The sequence below is a fragment of the Sander lucioperca genome, chromosome 10 (genome assembly GCF_008315115.2).
Source record: "Sander lucioperca isolate FBNREF2018 chromosome 10, SLUC_FBN_1.2, whole genome shotgun sequence".
Lineage (NCBI taxonomy): Eukaryota > Metazoa > Chordata > Actinopteri > Perciformes > Percidae > Sander > Sander lucioperca.
In genome coordinates, this window is record NC_050182.1 from 23,435,527 (window position 1) to 23,460,867 (window position 25,341).

Below are 25,341 nucleotides of genomic sequence, written 5' to 3' on the forward strand. Positions count from 1 at the left end.
TTAAATGCCTGATTAGAACCTGTATTCTTAATGAAATTTGTGAATTCAGTTATTCATTTCACTTTTAAAACTGTATTTTGAAATTGATTTTGAAATTCCATTATTCATTTAGGCATTCATGAGTCTATTTTAAATGGTGTATTTATTGACTTATATAATTTGTTATGTTATATTCATGGATTAATATATTTATTTGTAAATTATTTTATATAATTCTTCTTTTAATTGCCTGTTTAAATAGCAATTGATGAAATACTTCATGATTTTGTCTATTTATCTATGCTTTAATTGGTTCATTTGTAAAATATGTGACTAATTCCTGTTTTTTTGTCCAATTAAATATCAATTAATGAACGCTTTATAACTTTTTCCACGACACTTGTGGTCCTCCATAACTGAGAGGGTCACACAGCAACAGAAATATCAAGAATGGTGGTTGATGTAGTGTTCGAGGAAAGATATCAAGTCTAACAGCTCCCTCCTCTGGCTGAAAAGTGGCACCACAAGTTGAGGTACATTTCCTGTTTTGTAGATGAGGTTTCTCCAAACCAAGTGAAACCTGTGGTTCAACATGAAAAATGATATACAGAATAGAGAACAAACAAGAGGCAGGGGAGGGGATCATCTGTACAGTTTTTGTCTCCTGTTTTATTTGGATGAATGAAACACTTTCAGTTACAAAAATGACTTAAAATGAACAACACTGTACAATGAACAAGTAGAGTTATTTTTCTTCTTTTTTTGGTTTTCAAGATAAATACACTAAAAGGCTAACTTGCTACAACAAGAGAGAAGAATGGGGGAGACAGAAAGGGAAATGGGGATAGGAAGGTAGGAAGGGTGGGGGGCTGCTCACAGGATAGGAGACACAAAGGGAGGAGTGATGGCAATACAACCATACTTGCGCGCACAGAAACACACACACACACACACACTGACTGTTGTGAATTAAAGCTACGTGTACTAGGAAGCTGGCAAACAGTATGTTACAGTTGACAGTACAGTTCATGTGTGAGTGGGTGGTTGTTGTCCAAAGAACAGGGAATCTTTTTAGTTGTTTTTGCAAATTGTTGCAGCGAACCACACCCGTCCCACTTTTCAGCAACCCCCACCCAGTCAGGCACACACACGCTTGGTCACAGGTGGAAATGTAATAGACTGAAGCTCTCCCCCTCTTTAACAGCTAACAAGAAGAAACCACTTCCAGAGAAAAATCTTAAACTTCCCTTTGTCAGTGTTTGACAATTCACTCTTTCTCACACACACACACACACACACACACACACACACACACACACACACACACACACACACACACACACACACAGGGTCAGACAGGTAGACGTTAGGACCAAACATTGGGTAAACCAAATGAGAAAGGGGGGAGGGGAGGGGGTGAGAGAGGGCTGATGGGAGTTAAGCAGGACTCTCCGGCAACACAAGCGGAAAGGACAAGAACTTAAGAAGGATCAGAACAGCTACAAAGATACCAAGAGAAACTTCATCATCATCATCATCATCATCATCATCATCATCATCATCATCGTCGTTGTCATCATCATGATCATCATAATTATGAGAAGATTATTTTTCCAATGACAAATACTTAAAAATATACATTTCATCATCATCTTAATTATCATCAATATTATCATTATTATTATTCCCCTTTGGATAGCTGAGGTTAACGCTTCAAAGACCGGCTCGCTAAGTGACGGAGGAGCTAAAGGAGAGCAAACAGGAAGGGATGGATGGACAGAGAGAGGTGAAATATGCAGTGGAGGCGTTGTGTTGAAGATAAGGTCAAGTTAGAGCTCTTTGGTTTTATTCTTTAACATCTGACTCCTTTGCTGTGGTGCTGGAGAAACCTTTGGACTAAAGCTGTATTGTAGAAGAGACAGAGAGAGAGAGAGAGAGAGAGAGAGTGAGAGAGAGAGAGAAGAAAGGGATGAAAGAGAGGAAGAGCATGTATGGCGTGGATGAGAGTGGGTGGTGGAGGAAGTAGAAGCAGCTTGTTTGTTGTTGTTTTCTTTGCCCTGCTCGCTGTGTCTCTCCTTCTCCAACAACAACTACATCTCTCATGCATTCATGTCCAGAGATATTTGCTTTCTAATAGATTTTTACTTATCTTGACATGACAACTTCAAGTATTGATTCTTGCATTTTAAAGGAATAATTTGACATTTTGGGGCTTTCTTGCCAAAAGTCAGATGAGAAGATTAAAACTACTCTCTCATATCTGTATAGTAAATATAAAGCTACAGCCAGGGCATGGTTAGCTTAGCTTAGCATAAAGATTGGAAACAGGGGGAAACAGCTAGCCTGGCTCAGTCCAAATAAGGTGGAAATTATGAATCACTTTACTAATTTAAATAGTTTTGTTTAGTTCAGTTCAAAGAATCAGTCACTGATTATTTTCCCTTTTCTAAAGCAAAGTGAATGCATCACTGTTCCAATACACAGCAGTAAGCAAACACATCACTCTTCATAACAGCTGATATTGTAACTGTCAGCCTGTAGCTGGTTAAAATTGTTACTTTACAAGACACTTATTTGCAACAGCGTTATCACAGCATAATTATTTATGTGGCTTTCCGTGTCTTTCGGTACCCTTTAAACCAGGCAGTAATGTACTGTAAATCAATGCTGAGCTAAAAAATAGTGCTCTCAGTTACCAGTGAGGGGAGCCTAACAGCTAAAAGCTACTGATTCAGTATATATTCAGTTTTGTTTGAATATGGTGCTACTGATTCATTCACGTGTACAGAACAAAATTCGCCTACCAGCACCTCCGAATCAAATATTTTAGAGTGTAAAATGCCAGTTTGTGGTTGTACAGGGGTTTCATTGGGCCACAATGACTTCCAGTCGTGTAGTCCTCACTGGCTCTCATCTAACTCTCGGCAAGAAATTGAATAACTTTATTTCCTTAAAAGTTAAGCTATTCCTTTGAAGCTTTGATAGATGCTGTTGTAAACATACATCTCTAAACCTGTAGAGACGATGTAATTGTGTGGAGAGAGAAAAGAATATGCTGCCATTTAAGCCATAAGGAGAAAAGTTGAGTTTCTAAACACTCGGGTGGACATCAGGATTTTAGGGAGTGTGTACATCGTGCTGGATCTCATGGTGAGGCATTGACTTTGGTATCATTCACTAAGGGGGGTATCCCCACCGGAGAGATGAACACAATACACCCGGTCCCTCAAACCCTGAGGTTCACAAAAAGGTGCCTCGTGAGAAACGCAGCAGAGCTCTGCTTCCACTTCCTCTGAATGCACAGAGAGGGCAAAACAACAAAATGATTTAATCACATGCACACCTCTTCCTCCAACTTCCACTGTCTCAACACACACCGAGTCGTGAGAAGTGTCTGGATGTGTCACCTAGCAACCCCGGTCTCAGCCATTCCCCAGTTACCTGCCCTACGGCACTCCCTGGTGCACATGGACATCAACTGGTCAATATGCCCCCTCATCAGGCAATGAAGACCTAAAGGCGAGAGAGGGCTCGGCAACCTTGGTGATAAAGTTGCTCTGAGGTACTAATCTTGAAGCTTTTTTAAGCCCAAAAATGGATCCAGATTTAATCCTAGATCTGTGCCAAAGAGCAGCTTTAAGCCCACAGTCCGTGTTTGACAGGGAGGAAGCAGTAACAACCATATATGAGGAGAGGGCTGTGTTCAAAGCTCAACACAGACAGCGGGGGTGTTTTCCAGGGGGACAAGGTGTGTGCATGTGTGTGTGTGTGTGTGTGGACCGGAGCATGAACCAGTGGGGCCCTTTGACCTCAAAAGGTACCTTCTGAATACTATGGAGCAAACTGCAATCTAGTCGATGATCTGTTACTTCCCAGATCAATCCCAAACCTCTGTGTTTACCTCCATTAGGACAACAACCTTTGACCCAGCCTTACTGCGTCTGCTCCCGGCCACACGAACACACTGTCCACACGTACCATCCAGGTACCCTGATCCCCACTTGAACCCCGCATTTTAAAGCATTCATCTATTTGGTTTATCATCAAAGAATATGAGGTATATGATGAACTATCTCTCTTTTACATCCTACAGGGGATGAAGAAAAAAAGTTGAAACTTCTAGAAAAGTGGAAACAAAAAAATTGAGAGACAAAAGAGACAAAGTGAGAAGTTATAGAGCAATTTACGGCTTAAATTCCAAAATCACCCTCTTCTCTCTTGACTCTTTCTTTCCTCTCTATCTAGTAAAAAATGTTAGCCTTTGCCCCAGTTAATCTTCTTCTTTTGTGTTTTTTGGTAGTGTAGCTGTAAAGCTTTCAGTGTGTTCTCCCTGTGGAGAAAATATCGAGGACAGAAGCAGCACCACGTCTCAAAGAACACCTCATGCTATAATTTAGGCAGTTCTTCCACATATAAACTACATTTATGCATTCTCCATCGAAACAGAATTTTAACTTATCTTTTTGTCTTATTATCAGGAGAAACAAAGACATTGTCTGTCTAGAAAGCCTCTACCGAATTCTTTTTTTTATTTTTTCTTGAAAATTTCTGCAAATGATGAGGTGTTCGTCCACACAGTGCTGCCTCTCACTACTGTGAACATGCCCTCCCCTTTGGGAGAAGAGTCGTCTCAGTGAGGAGGAGAATATCTTTATGGCTGACCATCCAAACAGCCATATTCTCTTATTAAGACCCTACAGGACATTTGGTTGCATTTCTGGTATTATTTGGTTTAAAAGAAGTAAGAAAGAACATCAGCAGGGGGCAAAATAAAAATCCATCACAAATACATCCCAGAATGTGAAAAAAGCACCTCTAGAAATAAATTAACAAATAAATAGCAAGGCAAAAAAGATAACAAGCAAATAAATCAACCCTACCCTGAATAATAAATAGTACAATCAAAAGTCTAAATCAGCATTAATAAGGAGAAATAAAAAAAGTCCAAAGAGAGATAGTTAAAATTTTTGGTCTAAAATCAAGTTATTATCATCAATGTTTTTTAGGATCTTTTTTTTTTCTCAGTCTTTTTTGTACGTTTTTTTCTTTTTAATACATTAGCGATAAGTAAGCAGTAGAACATAGATCTTTTTTCTACAAAATCTATAGAAGCACTAACAGATACATTCCGTCTAAGAGTCAATGTGGAGAAAAGGTTTCACCTTCAAGGTGCAAACCCCACATCTAAAGTTTGGTTCATGAGACTATTCTCGAGTGTCGACTGTTTTCTGGTGTGGATCAAACCAAATATTCTTTGGATACATTTACGGCCAACTCTCAAACTGTCAACTTGACTGAGGCCGCTGCTGTGTGTATTATTCTGTGTCTGAAGTGTGTATAATGCCGTCTCTGGGGTCAAAATTAATGACAAGACATCACTGCAGCCCCTATTCATTTTTCTTTCTTTTTTTACCATTTGGCCTTCCATTAACACTTACACACAGAAAAACACACAGTTTTACCTCATACAAATTGACCCATTTCTGTGCCCTCGTGTTCCTGTTCCTCTCTACTGTGTTTGGTTTGGTTCAGTATTTGGTTTGGCATTTTTAAGGTTTGCTATTCAACTCTTTGTTTTTGGCTTTTTGTGTGTCTTTTTTTCGGCCAAGACAGTCTGTTTCTTTATCTAATAAAAATCTGGAAGCTAAATTTTCACAGTATTTTTTCCAACCACCTGATAAAAATTTCTAGCACGACTACGAAAAAAATAAGGAGCTCTTGTAGTAAGTAAGCGAGTACGTTATTCCAAATGAGTAATAAGCACTAAAGTACAGTACATAAAACAGCATCAAGAGACACAGCAGAGATAAACAATCAGAACCAACCAACAGAAAAATAAAAACAGATTTTTTTTTTTAGAAGATTTCAGTTCAGTGAGGTCATTTGCGTTTAGCTCCATCCAGGACCAGAGAGCTGAGCTGGAGAGAGTGAGAGGCAGAGGAGGGGAGAAATTGTCTGTCCTTCTTCTGTCCGCCTGTCTATCTATCCCTTCATCCATGCTACACAGTTTCAGAGCTGGGCGTATGCCGCAGCCCTAAAGCTAACAGACAGACAGACAGACAGCTTCACCTCTTTCAACGCCTGCACTTTGTTCTCCTCCCCTCCTCCCTCCAGCAACAGTTGGTTAGGGTTCTTTTTGGTTTGCTTCTGTCATTCCTTGGGTTGTGTGTTTTTTTTGGTTTGGGTTTATTTTTGGTATCCTCTTACAAAAAGTGTGACGCCTGCTCCCCTTCACTACAGTGTGTCCCTCCTTCGCCCTGATGTCCCAGCGTACCCTTCTTTCTGGGGGTTCGGAGTAAAGGATCAGTTCCCTAAATAAAGCTTCCCCCGTGGGTTTTTGGACGGGCCAGGTGGAGGGGATTACACTAGGGGGCTTACGTCCTGTTCTCCGCCCCTCTGCGTCTTTATTGTGTTCATATGTCTTGGCTAAGGCTCCTTAAGAACAGCCCAGCCTTGAGAATGCTTTGGTTTCCATTTGAGAATTAATGGCAGTCTGAGGTGGAAAATGACAGTGAAATGTGATCGATGGAGTGATGATGGAAACAGACAAATATCAGTAAACATGTCTAGACAGACAGGTGTCGGGGCGTCTATGCTGATTGACGAGGCAGGAATGAGAGCTGGCTGTGACTAAACTTGGCTTTATTGACTTATTTAGCCTTCAGTCTCAATGGTTATTACTTTAAAATCTCCAATCACAGCCCTATTTCATACTTTCAAAGTGGCCGCCACTCTTAACAAACATTATTATGTCATTTTCAGTGTGTGAAGTTTTCCAGGGCATGTTCATTTAGCCATGGAGTCACTGATAATGGGTTATCTTTAAGAGTGAGGAAAGAGTGGTCTGATTAAGAGCACATAATGTCACATGTTTAGGTCTTAATAAATTCATTCACACCTCGAAATCAACTCGCAGCGTGCCAACTCTATTTTGAATCTACGGCACTTGGTGAGCATCTTTTCACCTGCGTCTTCTCTGTCCCCGCAGAATAGCCCATTGACAACACAAATGCATATGATGAAGACAATGACGATGACACGGATGATGATTCAAACCCCAAAAGCTAAGAATAAAAAGGAAATAGCTGCGACAATAAATAGGAGTTGGATTGTAAAATGTCACTAATAAATAATTAAAAAAGACATCCCAACTGTACTTCTCAAAACAGATACTTAGTAACAAGCCTCTGTCAAAGAAACGTGAAATAAAAAGGAGAGAGGAAAGCTTTCTATGCTCTTAGAACCAGAGGTAGGTAAAGAGACTAACACATTAGAATACAGTGGCAATCGTTCATACATGAACTCTTGACTGGTTCAATAACAATCTTTTACAAAATTATTCAATATATCTAGCATGAAAACCTAAAAGAGACACATGAGCTGACACAGACAAGATGAGTCGATGGCAGGATGGATTGGCTCTTGATGTGTGTGTGAGAAGCAGTAGTACAGTCCTGGTCCTGGATAGCTTCAGTATTTACACGTCCTTTGAATAAAGCTTTTCTCTCCGTATTTTTGGTTTTTGGTATTTGGGATTTTGGTATGGTTGTCGTTTTTTTTTTTGTTTTTTTTTTGTCATTGTGTATTTCTCCTCCGCCTCCTCCTCTGGTAAATTTTTGGTTTAAACTTATCCTCCCTACTCCGCTATCTTCAGACCCGCAGCTTTTCGAAATAATAAAAAAAGGGAAAACGTAAGCACAGTTCTCCTCTCCATTTCTTTTTTGTCCTTGCCGCCATTCCTTTGTCACATAGTAAAGTTATCTTTTGTCATTTTTGGTTTATGCACTTCGACACGCTTCTCTGCCATCTCTTCGTTAAGGAGTCATTGGTTTGTTTTCCTTTAGAGAGAAAGAGTGGAGAGGTGCCATGTCGATAGAACGTGTTATTGACAAAAAGGTCCCACGTTGCCTCCTCTCCATCTGTTTGGATAGATAAAGATTTTTGGTTTCAATCTCCCCCCCCCCTCCCTTCTCCTCTATTTCACTTCTTTCTCTCCCTCTCTCCTCTTTCATTCTGTGTATTTTTGGCATCGAAAGACTGGGAGAGAAAGAGAGAGAGAGAGCCATTGCAAAAAAATAAAATAACGCAAGAAGAGCACAAGAGAGAGAAAGAGATAGCTTTGGTGTGAAAGGCGAGGTTCTCGTTTCCTCCTTCCTCCTCCTCTCTGATTGGCCCTTGGCGCTGTCACTCAATCTTGGCTCCGCCCAGAGAGGGCGGGCTGTGTGCCATTTCGCTGGAGGAGCAGGAAGAGGCGGGGCTGGAGCAGGGCGAGGGGGAGCAGAGGGTGGGGCTGATGCTGCTGGCCGAGGGGAAGGGGGAGGCCTTGGAGGCTTTGGCTATGGCAGCGCTGAGCAGTCCAGCGCCGGGGTTCTGGCCCATGTGGAGGAGGGCGGGGTGGTTGAGGAAGAAGGAGGAGGGGAGGCCCCCTCTCTGGCTCCCACAGGCCCCCAGCATCACCTTACTGGCCCCCTCAAGACTGGAAAGGGGCAGCTGGCCACCACTGGCTGCTAGGGCTGAGGGAGGGAGAGAAGAGAAAAAGATGAAAGGAATATTCTACTTTTACAGTATTTCAGAATCAACTTCATTTAATTAGTAAAATGTAGCCCTTTAGAGTCACTGTTTGCTGTGTTTTCATTTATTTTTTCGGGTTATAAACTCTCTGTCAGGCCTCCTCATCTACCGCTACTGAAGGTAATAATTTCCTACAGTACACATCCAAGCCACATTAAGTGCCTGAACTTGTTGTATTCAGTAGAAGTAGGTCACCACCTCTTTAAAATGGAAAGCTTAGGGAGCGGCCACAAGATGCTCACAGTTCGGTTTCCGTGTAAAAAGGTGCACTTTTCGGGGTGAATAATTTAAGTGAGAGTTTAGAAACCTTTAACTTTTCAAAAAAACACAATTTCAACACTGCGCCAATAGAGAATAACTGAATAATATCTAATATCTGTAGCAAGATAATCTTTTGGGATCAGATACAGCACAGCAACAGGTAAGCTGACATGAGTGGTCTGTTGTTATGGAAACAAGATTGACGATTGCCATAGAAATAAAATGGATTTCTATGTGAATAGCGCTTCATGCAGCTTATCTATCATTCAAAAAATGCTACATGTGTGTGCGCAGCCTAATAATGTTTGTGATTGCATAGCAACAGTAGAACTGATTTCTTTTTTTCCATTGGGGACGAAGCATTAAGCACCCATACTACTCAAAATGTCTTGTGATTGCACTGCATCATGGTCTGTTGAGGCTACTTTTGGTGAAGAAACTGTTCTGCCTACTTAGTGATTGATCTCTTGGTGTACGAGCGTTGAGCATCAAAGTGGTGTGAAACCGTGACTCTGAGGGTCTGATATTTGAAGTTGATGGTTTAAACTGAAAACGTTAAATGAAATGCCAGAAACATCCCAAACAACAGTGTTTTCATCAGCGTAAAATGTTTTATGATAAATTTCTCCTTTAATTATCAACACATTTGATGAACACAATGATGAAATGAAGAGATGAAAGGCTAAAGATGAGTGAGACAGCACAGACGCACACACACAAACGTAGCCCATGCATCAACGTAACAATCGTCACACACATGCACACACTTGATGGGATGGAGTCATGGATGTTAATAGCAACATATGAGAAATGAGTCATTCTTCCTCTCTACAACTCTCTCTGCCTCAGCTGCTCCGTACTCTGGATGAGCAAACACCCTCGGCTGCCTATTCATCCGCGTCTCCAGTCTGTCTTCTACCAGTGCGATTTGATTCACCTACCATGCATAACTGTATTAGTCATCATCACACTTCTATATTTTAATAGATCTCCCTCCCCATTTTCATCCTCTTACCACCAAGTATGATTAAAAATTAGCACGGCTGACGGTGGTCGGGACTGTTTGGTGGTCAGTTCTGCAGGATTGTTTTTTCTTGTCCTATTCTTGTGGTGTTCTTAAGTGTAGGAAGGTGTGTGAGAGGGGATGTGTAGTGCACAGTATGTGTCTGAGTTTGAGCATTTATGTGTGTGTAGGAGTGTATAAGTGCAAGTGTTTGAGAGGAGAATGTATTGCCAGAACATAAAAACTTGTCTCTGCGTATTTTTATGTATTCTGTGACCCTAAGATTTTCCCAGAAATGAAATAATAAAGTACACCACCTTCACCTTGACCTCTACCTCTACATTATATTCTGTGCTATGCTAAGCTTTCTCTTCTTTTTTTAACTCTCCCAATAAACCCATTTCAGCATATCTCTTTCTCTCTCTCTCTCTCACACACCTTGGATAGTGGCCAGGGGATTGTTACCGAGGAGGGCTTGGTTCATCCCTGTGTTAACTCCCATCACAGTGTTCCTGTTGTATCACACACACACACACACACACACACACACACACACACACACACACACACACACACGCGCGCGCGCAAGCATATATACAAACACAGACAGGCAGAGGAGAAAAGGTAAGAAAAAAAGCAGGTTTAGCAGCAAGGACAAGCGGAGGGTAAATATAGCCCTGCACATGGAAAGAGCAGTAGTTAGCTGACAGTTGGCTGTACAGATGTAAACAAGAGGTTAGAAATGCAGAAAGAAATAGAACATTTTATAAAACACCAAAACTCTCATTAGCTATGCAGTTAGAAGCGATTCATTACAAGAACTCAGTATTCTGCACCAAACAAAAGTGCTCTGTGCAGTATCATCTGCATGTGTGTGTCTCGGTCGCATTCACCTCAAGTTTGCAGCAAAATCGGTGATGTAGTTAGACACGTCACCGTTCTTTTTACCCATACGCCATAAGCTGTGAACACAAGAACCACACACACAAACGCACACAGGGTTAGTACACTGCAGCACAGGGGAAGCAGTGGTGCCCAATGGCATGTTGGGATATCAGTGTGTGTGTCTGTGCACGCACAAACAATCACTGTGTGTCTGTACAGTATCAACCATTTAACTACAAACTGCAGGTGAACCGAGCATTGTGCAGGACAGTATTTGTGGTGAACATTTTTATGGAAATGTGTGGTTGTATGTGGCACTTTAATATTTTGCCTAAATGTATTCCGTTGTAGTTGCCACAACTGAATACATTTACTTCGAAAGAAAACCAAACATAAACCTAATACTTCAGTTCCCATAAATTACAAACAACTACTTTCTCACCATCAGTGGTATATAACCAGGTAGTAGGCTTTGTTTAATTTTCCAGAAGTTTTGCAATATCCTTAGCCATCATTTTTGAGATTTTTGCTGCTGACCCAATATAATGCAGATGCATGAAACTTGGTCTGTGGTGCCCACAGCAGTGAAACAGAAAGGTGTGTGGGAGGTTGCCATTCTGTTGAAGCACACTGGCCCCATTTAGAGACAGATATCTTAAAACCTGGCCAAATAAAATGAAAACTATCTGATTTGCCAGATATCCCTAAAGGTAAGTGGGAAAAATCTTTTTTATTTCATAATTTGGGTGAACTGACCCTTTAAAAACCAAAATTTTCCCTAACAATAATTGCTGTCAACTAAGTGATGGGGGTATCCCAGGTGGTGTATTGTAAACGTCTCTTACCCTGTGTTAAGGTTGAGTGTGCTGTGGCTGGGAGTGGCTGGGCTGGCCGTGCTGCGGGGAGGAGGAGGAGTCACCGGAGAGGGTGCGGAGCTGAGAGAGGGGTGGGTGGAGGTGAGGCTGGAAGTCAGGGAGCAGACGGGTGACATGGTGGACACTGTTGTGCTGAGACTGGTCACGGCCTGCGACAGCTGGCTGGACATCTGGCAGAGAGAAAGAAAGCCAGATTAAGGTTTCTGAAACTACATACAGCTGAAAAACGTTTTTCTCATCATTAAATTATTACTATTCATTAAAATACACAACTAACTAACAAGTGCAAGAGTGATGTCCAGGTTGGATATTTACCATGTGAGGGCTGTAGCAGGGCGGTTTGTGCGTTGGCGGGGCAGTGGGGGGCTGGCTGGGCAGGGGAGGGGTGGCACTGGAGGGATTGATGCGTTTCTCTTTCTGCCGGCGGTTGCAGAACCAGACCCGGATCACCTCCTTCTCCATGTTGAGCTGCTCTGCAATCAGCAGGATCTCTTCTGAGGTAGGCTTCTGGTTCTGAAGGAAGGGAGAGAGACAGGAATTCAGATCATTTCAGCAGTGCTATATTTCAGCCACATGAGGCAGAAAGTTAAAAACACCAAGACATACATCTTTTGTATTAAGACAAAGAGCAGAATTTGACATTTAAAAGATCTGCGGAAAAATAAGGACTTAACAAATTTCTGTCCAGTATTTAGATGATGCTTTAAAATCTCATAAAACCTAAATGGCTAATGAATTAAAAAAATATATTTTTATTTTTACCGTCATGAATGCGCGTTCCAGGGCCACGCGTACATTCGTCTCGATGCTGGTTCTCTTCTTTCTGCGGCGACCAGGAATCCCGTCGAAGCCCATAGAGGGAGAGGACAGGGAGCTGGGGCTGGGCATGGTACAGTCTGTGGACATGGTCTCTGATGAAGGAAAGGAAGCATAAAAACAGATTGTATGTCAGACTTATTATAACTATCGCATACTTTAAAACATAAATGTAAAGGACTGTTTGATGAAAGCTCACCTGCATCGTTGAGCCACTTCTCCAGCAGTGGCTTCAGCTTGCACATGTTCTTAAAGCTTAGGTTGAGGGCTTCAAAGCGGGAGATTGTGGTCTGACTGAAGTCATTGCCATACAGCTTCCCCATGGCCAAACCAACATCTCCCTTGTGAAGGAATGAAATAAGTACAGTCAAAATACATCAAAGACTAAGAAACTGCTAATGTAACCAGCACATGCACACATACACAGTGTCTCTCCCTACCTGTGTGAAGCCCAGTTTGATGCGTCTCTGTTTGAAAGTGCGGGCAAACTGTTCCAGCTCCTCCAGGTCACTGGGCTCCTCAGGGTGAGAGGTCACTGAGGGCACCGTGGTCACACCGCTCACCTCCATACTCTTATCTCGCTGTGGCGGGTTCGACGTCAGAGGAATGAAAGTGAGAACGAGAGGAAGGAGAAAGAGAGAGAGACAGAAGTGTTTGTCGCTGGTGCAGAGGCTGTGTTTTCCCTTTCCACAGTTCTAAGCTTGAAAGTTTCCTCATACCTGTGCTTGGAGTCCCATTCTAGTTGAAGCAGACAGCAGGCTCCCTTGGTTTTGCTGAGGTAGCGAAATGAGATTTGGTGTCGATAGGAGTCCTGAGAAAAAAGAAGCAAATTTCCAACTATAATTATGACCAAAACATTTTTTTTATGTTAACGACTTATTCCTGCCAAAACCACAAAACACTATCCCAGTAAGAAGCCTGCCCACCTTGCTGGCCCTGCTGTGCCTGTGGGAGGAGGAACTGGGCAGGGGATTGGAGCGGGTGGCCGGGCACTAACACCAACTGCTGAAGCTGCAGCAACTGCTGGATGTCCTGTTCAATCAAGAGAGAATGGACAGATTAGAGAGAGAAAAAGAATGTATGACTTTATAAGAGATAGATAGATTGCTCAGTCACACAAACATGTGTTAGTATGTTATCTCCACCTGAGGACAGGAGCAGCTTTGGATGTACAGAAAACATTGAAGGAGGAGAAAAAACTTAACGTACAAGAAAATGTGGAAACTTTGAAACATTAAAGATATGATAGACATGCAAGAATAACTGTTTCATGGCTTGATACTGGTTCCTCAATCAAGCCGCTTAGCAGGAAGTGGCTTTGATTGGCAGTCAGTACCTGGGCGGTGAGCTGGATTGGCTGGGAGAGGGTGAGCTGGGGTGGAGGAGGTGGGACAGGGACACTTTGGGCTATCTGTTCCTGTGTGCTCTGTCCCTGGGACTGCGATTGGGCCTGCTGCCCCGTTTGTCCCGCCTGCTGCTGCTGCTGCTGCTGGGCTTGCTGATTTGCTGCTGCGACTGCCTGAGCTTGCTGATTTGCTTGGGCAGCTGCGTGGGCAGCATGAGCGGCGTGGGCTGCACTGGACTGTTGCACAGCTGCAGCCAGGAGCTGCGCCTGAGCCTGCTGCAGCAACAGCTGCTGCTGCGCTGGCAACAGAGCTGTTAACTGGCGAAGAGAAAGAGGAGAGGAGAGGAGAGGAGAGGAGAGGAGAGGAGAGGAGAGGAGAGAATTAAGATAAAGTAGAAAAGAAGGAAAGAGGCAAAGGGAGACAAAGAAGGAAACAAAGTGTTCAAAAAGCAGCACAAGAGAAGCAAGCAGGGCAAAAGCAAAGCAAAGTGTGTGTCTGTGTCCTTATATTATTAGTTAGGCTTACCCCTGCTAGTTGGGAGCCGGTCAGCATGAGCTGTGTATGTTGCAGGGCCGTCTGTGAGGGGGTCGGACCGTGAGAGAGAGGAAGGGCCGGGGACATCTCACCACACTCCTCCATCTTATGCTGTGTGGAAGACAGGAAAGAGAGTGGAAAATGCAGAAGATCATTAATTAAAAAAAATATGCATGTATCCAAAACATAAATCCTAAAATGAGCTTCATGCCTCCAGAACATTCTCCTTATGCCATTGCTGAAAACAGTATTTACACTTCTCCTTTCCAACAAATTGTAGAGAATAACTGTTGAAAGAATGCCTGCACTAAAAAGATTAAAATTAGAAAATGATTATAAAAAACACAGGGAACCACTCTTCCCCGAACTTAGAATTGGTCAAAAAGACCAATTACAAACATATTATTTCAACTACATAAGCTTACCTGGCTTTTCAAGATCATGATAGGCAGTGTTGATTATTTAAATTCTATGGGTATTTTCAGATTAATGCTGCTGATAATCAGTAAACTGATGAGAACTGTGTCTCTAGTCTGTCTCAGGCAATGAGAGTCCACTAGACTCTCTTTTCCTTGCACAAAGGGATGATCTCTACTCCCAGGATCAGGCATGTTTAAACTGGGGGGGGGGCTCTTCCAGCAAACTGATTTGCATATCTCCTGTGGTATGCAAATTAGAACAATTTCACCTTTTGGTGAAAGCTGTAGCATTATAGATTTATTACAATTCTCATAGGCTTTGTGAAGGGAGCGTGTCATCATACTTTCAGTGAATTTGTCTACATTCAGGACTGGGTGGAGGGACACATTATGAACCTTAACGTTGAACGCAACAAAAGAACAATTGAATGCGCAAAGCTGAGGCAGCTACACGGTCAATAAACCTATTGTGGGAGGTTAAAACACAAAAGATGCACAAACATAAGACCAGACATATGTACACACATGCACAGGCAGTTCAGTAACATGGACACACACACACACACACACACACACACACACACACACACACACACACACACACACACACACACATTGAGGGGTAAAGGTCAGACAGGCAGATGTGAGGACACACAGAGGCCTACACACTCACCTTGCTGCTGCTCAGGGTTGGTGAAAGGGGAAAGGGATTGACTTTCATTGACTGAGCCTAGAGGAGATGGAACAGACTTCATGTTAGAAATTACTTTCAAAAATGACTTTAAATGCATTATATTTAATTTAATCTATTTTATTTACTATTACAAAAAAATGATTTATCAACAGGAAATATATTTTTTTTAAAACAATGTGGACCTTTTTAACAATTGTGTTAGTGATTTATAAAGAATGTGAAGTTTTGCTGCTATTCTCTCTTATATTTTATTGGCAATTGAATATGTTTAGATTTTAAAATTGTTAATCAGACAAAACTCGCTATTCAACATGTCTTCCTCGCCTCTGAGGAACTGTGATTGGCATTTTTCACCATTTCTGACATCATAAGGACTAAAGGATTTAAAAAAAAAAAAAAAAAGAATACAAAATAATCGATAAAATAATCAAGATAATCAATAATGGAAATAACGAGCTGTAGCCTACATCTATCTAATTTTTTGCATTAATTATGTAGATGAAAGAGGTGGGAGATAAACTGTTAGAATCACAGGAGTCAGATGTACCTGGTGATTTGATTCAGGTCCATTCCGCTCTGAATCTGCGTGGGAGGGAAAGGAAAAAGTGAGAAATTATTCACGTGTTAGAGCACAAACGTACAAACTGCGAAATACGGTATGATGCATGAACTACTTTTTACATATTATTCATATTTATGTACTTCGTATATTTGCTGCCACTAACAGCAGAACGTCTTACCTGTGCCCTCCATCGGTGACTCAGCCCCTACTTTCTCGACCTCTACTGGCTTTGACATCCTGATATCTGTAACAGGAAGACACAGATAAATAAGTCAGCAAGGTTGATTCTTAAATCTGTGTCAGAGAGGGGGGAAAAAAATGCAGACAGAAGCAGAACACATTTACGAAGCAGTTGATCCGAATCTCGATGACGAAAGGGGAAAGAGGATAGCCAGGGCGTTGTTTTTTACATAGGTTAAGAGTGTTTTCAGGTCACAGTCCTGTACAGTCCTACACACTGTACAACAAGCATTGTGGCTGAATCATTCACAAGTTCAATCCAGCCCACATTCATTCATTCTTTCCAATTAGTGGTATAACAAAAGAGTAGGTTGACCCAAGGTGTTTGCTTGTTCTAAATTTAACTCAAGGTGTTTACGTGGGAGCAACTCAACACTAAAAATGTCTCATGTTGTGTGTCATTCATTACAAGACCACATCACTTCCTGGTTGATACTGTATTGGGACAGTCCCTATGGCAACAACAGTGAAGTGAGGGAGGTAAGAAATTCTCAAGTCTTTAATTCTATCTATTACAAAAGGAGTGGAGTATTTTGGCAGCAGAGAGTGTAGGAGAGATGGGGATGTCAGTTTTGAAAGAATATGTGCGTGCATGCATGAATGTGTGTGTGTGTGTGTGTGTGTGTGTGTGGTTTACATGTCTGTACACTTCTGTGTGTGTACTCGTGTTGTTTTATTAATCACCCGATGGTATCATCTCACTACAAAACTTTTTATTTGTCTGAAACCACAAACTGAAAGACGATTAATGTTTTGTCCATTTGAAACCTTTTTCTTCTCTCGCTCTTGTTCTCTCTCCCCCTGACAAGCACACACACACACACGCATGCACACACACACACACACGCACGCAAGCACACACACACACACACACGCATGCACACACACGCACGCAAGCACACACACACACACACACACGCATGCACACGCACGCACACATGCACACACACACACACACACACACACACACACACACACACACACACACACACACACACACACACACACACACACACACACACACACACACTTTACACACACACACACACAGCTACTTCCCTTTTGTGAAAACATGCAAATCTGCCCAACGACCAACTAATTATAACTGCCACCTGCATAATAAACTCTCAGTCTCCCTCCTCCTTTTTGTCTCTCCCCTTTCACCCCTTCCTCTCCCCTTTATCATTCCTCTTCTCATCCTGTTGTTTCTCACGTTACACTTGAAAGAGACACTAGACACTATGCTACATTTTAATTTCCCCATCAGCTTATTGCTGTGGTTTAATCAATATGAAACACTAAATACAGAAAATACTCTCATAAGACTTTCTGCAATGCCAGCAAGTGGTCAAGCCTGGTTTTCACCATGAGGGGGCAGCAGTAACACATGGAGAAGATGACTGCTCCACTGACCACCACTGACCTGATGCCATTTTCAAATAAACAAACCATCAGTCCAGTGCAATCATTATAAAGAACATAACTTAAAATGAGCCGCTCCCTGATCAAAAGCCCATTTAGCAGCACAAACACGTTTGTTTCAGTGAAACAAATGTCAGAACAGTGGACTTTGTTACATGCAGTGTCTTTAGGGGAAGTGGCAATCAGCTAGAAATGCTTCACTCTGCTGCCACACTTATAACATTGGGTCAGAACACGCACACACTGACCGCAGGATTTCCCTCAAACTTAACAGACTTCTGCAAAAAGCTAATTTGGTCACCCACCATGTGGATGCAAACATCTGGTTAATCTATTAGTAGATTGTGTTGATTTGTGGTTATCCCATCATTACATATGACTCCTGTTTTAGCATGTTTTGGCCACCATGGCTATTAGTGAAACCAAAAAACTGACCAATGTTGCTCAATTTCTGATAGAACATGCAATGTCTTCCTCTCATGAAGCACACAATTAAAACTTTAAAAAAAAGCACCAACCATCAATATGTGCAGTGTACAATACCAAAGCCAAATCCGCCATATAAAATGATTGTCCAGCTCATAAAACAGCTGTAATGTGAAGTTCCCAAATTACTGCCGCTGGCACTGTAGTGCCTACTCGCAGGACACCCGGGAAGGTGTATATTGATTCATGGTTCAAAATGGCCTACAGACAGTAGCATGGTGGATAATGTGGTCAGTAATACAGTAGTGGGACAGTATATCAAGATGCTGTGTCTTTTTCTCACTTCCCCTCCCGACTTCCCCTTGTACCGGGTTGAACGCAGAGTGCTAAACCCAACACTTACTGTCAGTGAGGCTATTAATATTAGCCTGATCTCTACCTCTCTTTCACTCTATCTTTTTAAAAGCTACCTTCTCTTTTTCAACACATTGCTGCACACACACAAACACAACTAATTTTACTCGACACAGAGCAGAGTTCCATGTTATGAATGTTTTTACGATTTTAGTGAATTTGTTTAATAAAGTGTGGGAAATAAGAGGCAGCATCTCTTATCAGTGGATCCTTGTTCTTCTTTGCATATGTGGTAAAAAGTTAATATGCAGTAGAAGCATTTCTGTCAAAGTACAAGGTTAAATGACTATGTCTATTTTGTCCCTCATTAAGATGTTGTACTAATCTTACAGCAAAGCTCAGGGTTTAACTTCTACCCAGCGAGACCAGAGAGCTGCACTATACTCACTGTATCTTAAACAGAACAAATTTAACGCTGTATAATCCTGTGTCATGAATACATGATGCAATAGAAAATGAACAAGGAACAACAGTGTCTGTGCTCAGGCTGGACTGTTTCTGTTATTCTCCTCTGGGTATTTTGGCTAAGATGAAACTAACTAACTGCAACTAACCCGAACCCCCCCCCCCCCCCCCCACTACCCCTCACCCACTTCCTGATTCAGGATACCACCCCAGCCCCAAGGGGGATGTCTGGGAACTGGAGTCATCATACCTACTAACTACGGATTTCAAAAACCAAGAAGCGCTGATCGCAAATATTTTTTTTAGAAACTGAGCGTCAAAGACTCGGCTATCGAGCTCAACAGCTTTCGCACATCTGGATGAAGATGAAGACATAAGTTGATGTCGAAATTTGAGAATGAAATAAGGAGCTGAACAAAAAAAAAATGGAAGTATAAATAAGTGAATGAAGACAGAATTTAAGAATAAAGCAAGGAAATGACGAGGAAAATCTAACAATAAAGTAAGAAGCTAAAGGAAAACTTAAAGTGGCACAGCAGCATCATTATAGTCTGTGCTGCTGACACTGTTGGTTGTTTTATCAGTGTTAAGTTACTGTCTGCATTGTCAACTACACAAAAATTACTAATGACTCAAAATGCTAAATATGAACAAATTAAATTCCTTATGAATAAAAATAAATGCAGCTGGAATATAGACACACTATATATATATACAGTATATATGTCACTTTGGAAGGCATTTGTCAATGAGAACCTCCCTGACAGTTTGCAAAATTATGTAAATGTTTCAGTTAAAAGAAATAATTTTTTTTCACTTATTGCATTGATGCACTTTGAGCAGATGAGTGAGGTTGTAAATGCAGGAGGGGAGAATACTTTAGTGATGGTACCATTCATTAAAATTGGGGACATTCCTAATTTAGTCACTTATAATTTTGGTATTAATTAGCAAAACTGCAGAACTTTTTAAATTAACCTTAATAAATGTACAAAATGTTGTATGTAATTTAACTATGCAAAATGAATAATTAAATTTTTTCTGACATTTAGTTTTTTCTTTTTTTTTTTGCATTAACCTTAACTATTACTAATAATATGGACCTTTGTTTTATTTGCATTGTGATCCAAACTCATGCATTCTTGTTTGTTGCAGTTTGGTGGTCAGAAGGTATCACCCTGGTCAGAGTAATTTACCGGAGGTCACAGCAGTGACCACATTAGGTGAAGATGTGACTTGGTCATTTTTAACCCATGAATTACTCCATGAAGAAATCTTATCAGCACATCAAAGACTGAGAAATATGAGCTAACTGACATTTTAAAATTGATTTCTGGTAATTGGTGAGTCAGCTAACAGCCTGCTGTGCTTTTCTGTGAGTCTTACTGTCGATCAACTAAGACTGTGTGTCTGGCACTTCTCTCAGCCTCAGCTGACCACCAAAACGCCGATGGGCAAGAAGAGTCTCATTCTTCTGCTTTGTTTTCATACATTTTTAAATACTGAGGATGACAGCATTTCTCCTTTTGATTATCTGTATTTCTTTAAACAAGTATCTTTGTGGCTAAGGTTTTAAAAATGTGTTTTGAATTAATTGACAATCAATAATCAATCTAAATATCAAAAGGGCAAAATAATCATCAGTGCTACCCCCCACAACTCCAACACACACACACACACACACACACACACACACACACACACACACACACACACAGAAAGTTAACACCAGGTTCAAAGTTGCACAGAAAGAAACCTTATCAGCTAAATATTGTATCTATAAACTGAACAGAAATGCAACATAACCGCAACAAACAATAAAAAGAAAAGGTGTTTTACGATGACAAATGATAATACTACCAATATAGATATAATACCAATATAGAAAATGACTGGCAGCAACACTGTTTTTTTCTTACCAGTACATTTCAAAAGACATTTTAGTTTTTACTGTTTCCTCAAGCTTTTTTAGCATTCAGTATTCAGTATAAGCACAAATACATACACTCACACACACACACACACACACACACACACACACACACACACAAAGGCATGCTATGGGATGGCGAGGTGTCTGACCTTTCCCTCTGCCTGCGACAGGCGTCCACCCATCAATCCATCCATCCATCCAGCCACATCTTTCTCTTCGTACCACCTCTCGCTCTTTGATGTTCTCTAATTAGCTGAGCTTGTTAGACCCAGTGGCATTAATCAACAGCGTAGACACAGTTCTCTTTCTTTCTCTCTCTCTCTCTCTCTCTCACACACACACACACACACACACACACACACACACAAACACGCAAAGCTTAATTGGTTGTGGTAAATGAAGGCCAGCAGAGAGAGAGCTGCACAGACAGTCACTCACCTGGCAACCACATACTGAAGAAGTCCTTTGCCGCTATTGCTGCTGTCTTGGTCATATCTGTGTCTGTGTGAGAGAGTGTGCTCTACGTAAAGAAAAACTCTCACTCACCCTCTCTCTCTCAAACCAAAAAGGAGGAGTGTATTAAATCATATGGTTGAGAAAATTACTCTCTCTCTAGTCCACACCCCCTAAGCCCCACCTCCTCCCCACATCCTGCAACATACAACAGGAAGTAAGCCTCAAAAGAGTAGGAACTCGGCACACAGTAGAGAAAAATACAAGATTAAAGAAAAAAAAAAGGAAGGGGGACACGCAAGAGGTTAGAGAGTGGGGGAGTGAGTGAGCGAGAAGATCGAAGAGATAGACGAGGAGAAAAAGAGGGGGATGACGGGTGCTGACGGAAAGTGATGGCGCGGCTGGAAACAGCCACTCACACACACAAACGCTCACTCATTCACACACGCAAGAGAAAAACAGCAGGCTTGACATTCTGACCGAAGAGTGTATGATAGATTTGCACGATATATGTGACCCAGCGTACCTTCAAAACCTATCCAAAACTCAACTGAGCAGAGTTTTCTCTCAGCTCTAAGATGTTCTCACAAGCTCTCATATACTGTTTTGACTACCATGAGTCGTGACAATCTCTCCGTGGTCATATCTGTGTCTATGTGTGACTGTGGGGTTGTTATTAGTGAGAACATCAGTGGGAGTAAGGTGGTCCGTCGAGGGAGGGCGGCACCAACAAGAGAAGATGTGAGACATCCTCAGCCACAGCTCCACTCTAACCCGAGCAGAAGGGAAAAACTCAGTCACAACACTCACTGTACCACTGACCACCACCACACTGTGGGCTGCACGCAGTGATACACCAAAGAAAGCCACACTACGAATCTCTACATGTGACGGAGAGATGGGGCATGGAAGTGGAACATTACAGATGAACTAGATATGAGCTACTATCAGTCCTGCCCACTAGGATTAACAGACTAAGAAGCTGCTAAATAAGTGAAAATCTAGAGTCAGGGAATGATCTCGCGGAAGCAGAATAGCATGTTTCAGCAGAAATACTGTCTAGATTTTCAAATCTGGAAGTGTCAACGTGCTGCCCTGACAGTAGGCCAAGCCAACCACAAGGTGGCACTCTTGATTTAATCCTGATGAACAAATAAGATCCATCTATGGAAGAGGGGACAAGGCAGACCACTGATCACCCACCCCCCCCCTCCCCTTCCTTCTCCCTTGGTCCGAGTTCACTAATTCAAAAGCTAACGGCAGCAGAGTTCCCAAGTTTAACCTTATAAATACTTTATGTGGTGATTTACAACAGTCCAATGTACTGCTGGATAGACGCACACTGAGAAATGCATATGGTGCTGCACTGGATGTGCTCCCTGTTATACAGAGAAATCTTTTTAAATCTTCTTCATACATACAAATACTGATGTTCTGAGATACGTAAATATATATTTACTATGAGGACAATATCAGTACAGAAACTTGAGCTTTCTTAAAAGAAAACTCACAAATGCACAGTGTTTTCGGTAAACAGCTGGATATAGCCTACAGCTAAGACGATCAGTCGATTTATGATTGGTCAACCAACAGAAAATGAACTGTCGATTTTGATAATCGATTAAACATTTCAAGTATTTTTCAAGCAAAAATGGTGCTTTTCTTTGTAATATATAATAGTAAACTGAATGTTTTTGGGTTCTGGCCTGAAATTGGAACACACACGGATTTTGATGATGCCACCTTGTTTTATGACATTTTATAGACAATTCATTGATTATTCTAGAAAGCTATCTGTCAATAGTTAGTTACAGCCAGAGCAGTATTTGATTCCCCAATTCTTTCTTTTTTTAGGTGGTGCTAATCAAACAACTAATATCACATTCCAACACCTTAAAGTGCAGGCTGGAACAGACTTACAGCCTGAGACAAATCTTCAGTTTCATCAATTTATTTGGCCACATTATTTTCGTGATAATGTTTTGGCCTTAGCAGGACATGCATGGACAGACTGCCAGGCCCGTCCCCAACAGTGACAGACTGTGCATTGGGGAGGGTGCGTTTCTTGAGGTCAGAGGTTGTCTGGGCAGCCCGGCTTTGGCCGTGACCTTTGTTCAAATTTCAATCTACCCACATAACTACCAAAGTGTGTGTGTTTGCATATTTGTTTGAGTGGCTCAAATAGGTGGCTGGTGAATCTAAGTGTGTGTGTGTGTGTGTGTGTGTGTGTGTGTGTGTGTGTGTGTGTCTGTGTGTGTGTGTGTGTGTGTGTGTGTGTGTGTGTGTGTGTGTGTGTGTGTCAGTGTCTGTGTGTGTGTGTGTGTGTGTGTGTGTGTACAGTTCATGGCCATGGGGGGCCTTCCTGCCCCAAGGAGGTCTGATCCTTGGTTACCTTGGAGACCAGACCTAGCAACACTCCAGCCTCACCATTTAGGTAATTTTGGGCTGAGGGCACATGGTCTCAATTGAAGACGCCGTATTAACACACACTAGATAATAAACTGGGATATTATTAACTTGGAAAATATAATAAATATATAAATATTTATATATATTTCGAGAATATGAGTTATGTTTACACAGTGTGTTTTGGTCACCCCCAGAAGTTATGTTTGTACGGTCTCACACACACACACACACACACACACACACACACACACACACACGCACACACACTGCTGATGGGACCCCAGGGAGGAGGATGGGGGAGGCTGAGGCCTCTAGAGCGCCATCAATCACTCCACTGTCAGAGAGAGAGGGAGAGGCAGGGAGGGAGGGTGACTAAAAGGGAGAAAAAGAGGAATAGTAAAGAAAAAAGGAAAGGGAATGAAAGAGAAGGGAAAGAGTGATGGGAATTAAGGTGAGAGATAGACAGATAGGAATAAAAAGATTGGAAAGAAGATGTTAGCTGGGGGTGAGGACGCTGGGAGAGGCTGTGTGTGTATAATGGGTCATTGCAGGGACAATTCAGAGGTTTCCAAACCAGTTCAGTATCCCTCTACGGCTCGGTCCTCCTATATCTAGTGCAGCCTCAGGCCTGGAGCACACACTGGCTCTAATTCACATAATCCATCATATTCCTCTCCTTATAGAGGGGACAGAGCACAGCTCAGTGATGGACCCACCAAGTCCTACACACAGTCCGACAGCTAGACTCTATTCTACAAGGTGAGAGATTTAAAATCCAGTCTAGTGTATAGGTGTGTGTGTGTGTGTGTGTGTGTGTGTGTGTGTGTGTGTGTGTGCAGGTGTAGCCCCATGAGGAGTTGCAGGATTATAAACAGTAGGTCTAGCAGTGTGGAGACTACATTGGTTGAGGTTTTGTATGAGAAGCAGCAGGGGCTAAAATACACTCACACTGTTGGCTACCATGGGACCTGCGCCATCTCACACACACACATACACCCCGCCTACACCTTTACAACACCTATTCCTCTCCTGTCCTAATACCTCTCAATCGCTCCTTCTCCTCTGGCCCCTCCGCCCGTCCATCCTTCTCTCACATCATTCCCCTCCTCTCTATCATCTCTGCAGCCCATAGGGAGCCGGGATTGTCTAGACAGACACCGCTCTCTCCCACGGCGCTACCAAGGTTGAAGCTCAAATCTTTTTCTTTCGCTCCTCTCGCCTCCTCTTCTTCTTCTTCTTCTTCTTCTTCTGGCACAAAAGCTGAGGGTCTAATGGGAAGGACTGGTGGCCTTTATAGCCGGCTCGAGGAGCATTGAGGCCACTTTAGACCAAACTGTTCACTTTCACTGACAAGGCAGGTTGTTGTATAGACCAAGCCTCCATATTCACCCAATTAAAATACAAAAAAATGTGTGTACTTAAGTTATGGCAGGCATAGTCTATGTGCTCTCCTTCCACCCATCCATTGCCTTTTCACCTCAGTGAGTTTTTCAAACCCTCTCATCATCATCCCACTCTTTTCTTGCGACCTTCCCCCTTTTCTTTCTCCAATTCAAACTTTCTCTTCTCCTCCTCTGTCTCTCTTTCTCTCTCAGACCTGCTGGTCAGCAGCAGCTGTGACATCACTGGCCACTGTTCTCAGCTCGGATTGGACACTCGGCCACGTTGCCAGGCAACAGCAGTGAAAGGTCTCA

General features: G+C 42.1%; 1 protein-coding gene across 6 annotated transcripts in view; it reads right to left on the reverse strand.

Moving 5' to 3' along the window:
* Positions 1-614: 614 nt before the first annotated feature.
* Positions 615-25,341, reverse strand: part of pou2f2a (POU class 2 homeobox 2a) — a 45,042-nt gene continuing 20,315 nt past the window's right edge. Inside the window, exons 1-16 of one of the 6 annotated variants that reach the window (XM_031299723.2) lie at positions 21,224-21,333; positions 16,124-16,189; positions 15,931-15,965; positions 15,363-15,419; positions 14,262-14,381; positions 13,727-14,053; positions 13,317-13,422; positions 13,110-13,201; positions 12,831-12,971; positions 12,590-12,731; positions 12,337-12,485; positions 11,890-12,087; positions 11,545-11,744; positions 10,708-10,776; positions 10,253-10,326; positions 615-8,492 (exon numbers count right to left, since the gene is read on the reverse strand). In XM_031299723.2, the coding sequence (XP_031155583.1) occupies positions 8,164-8,492; positions 10,253-10,326; positions 10,708-10,776; positions 11,545-11,744; positions 11,890-12,087; positions 12,337-12,485; positions 12,590-12,731; positions 12,831-12,971; positions 13,110-13,201; positions 13,317-13,422; positions 13,727-14,053; positions 14,262-14,381; positions 15,363-15,419; positions 15,931-15,965; positions 16,124-16,189; positions 21,224-21,278 (2,160 nt within the window). In that variant the 5' untranslated portion in view covers positions 21,279-21,333 and the 3' untranslated portion in view covers positions 615-8,163. Of the gene's footprint in view, positions 8,493-10,252; positions 10,327-10,707; positions 10,777-11,544; positions 11,745-11,889; positions 12,088-12,336; positions 12,486-12,589; positions 12,732-12,830; positions 12,972-13,109; positions 13,202-13,316; positions 13,423-13,726; positions 14,054-14,261; positions 14,382-15,362; positions 15,420-15,930; positions 15,966-16,123; positions 16,190-21,223; positions 21,334-25,341 lie in introns of those variants that run through there. The other 5 variants (XM_031299722.2, XM_031299726.2, XM_031299724.2 and 2 more) reach the window with 5 other exon arrangements.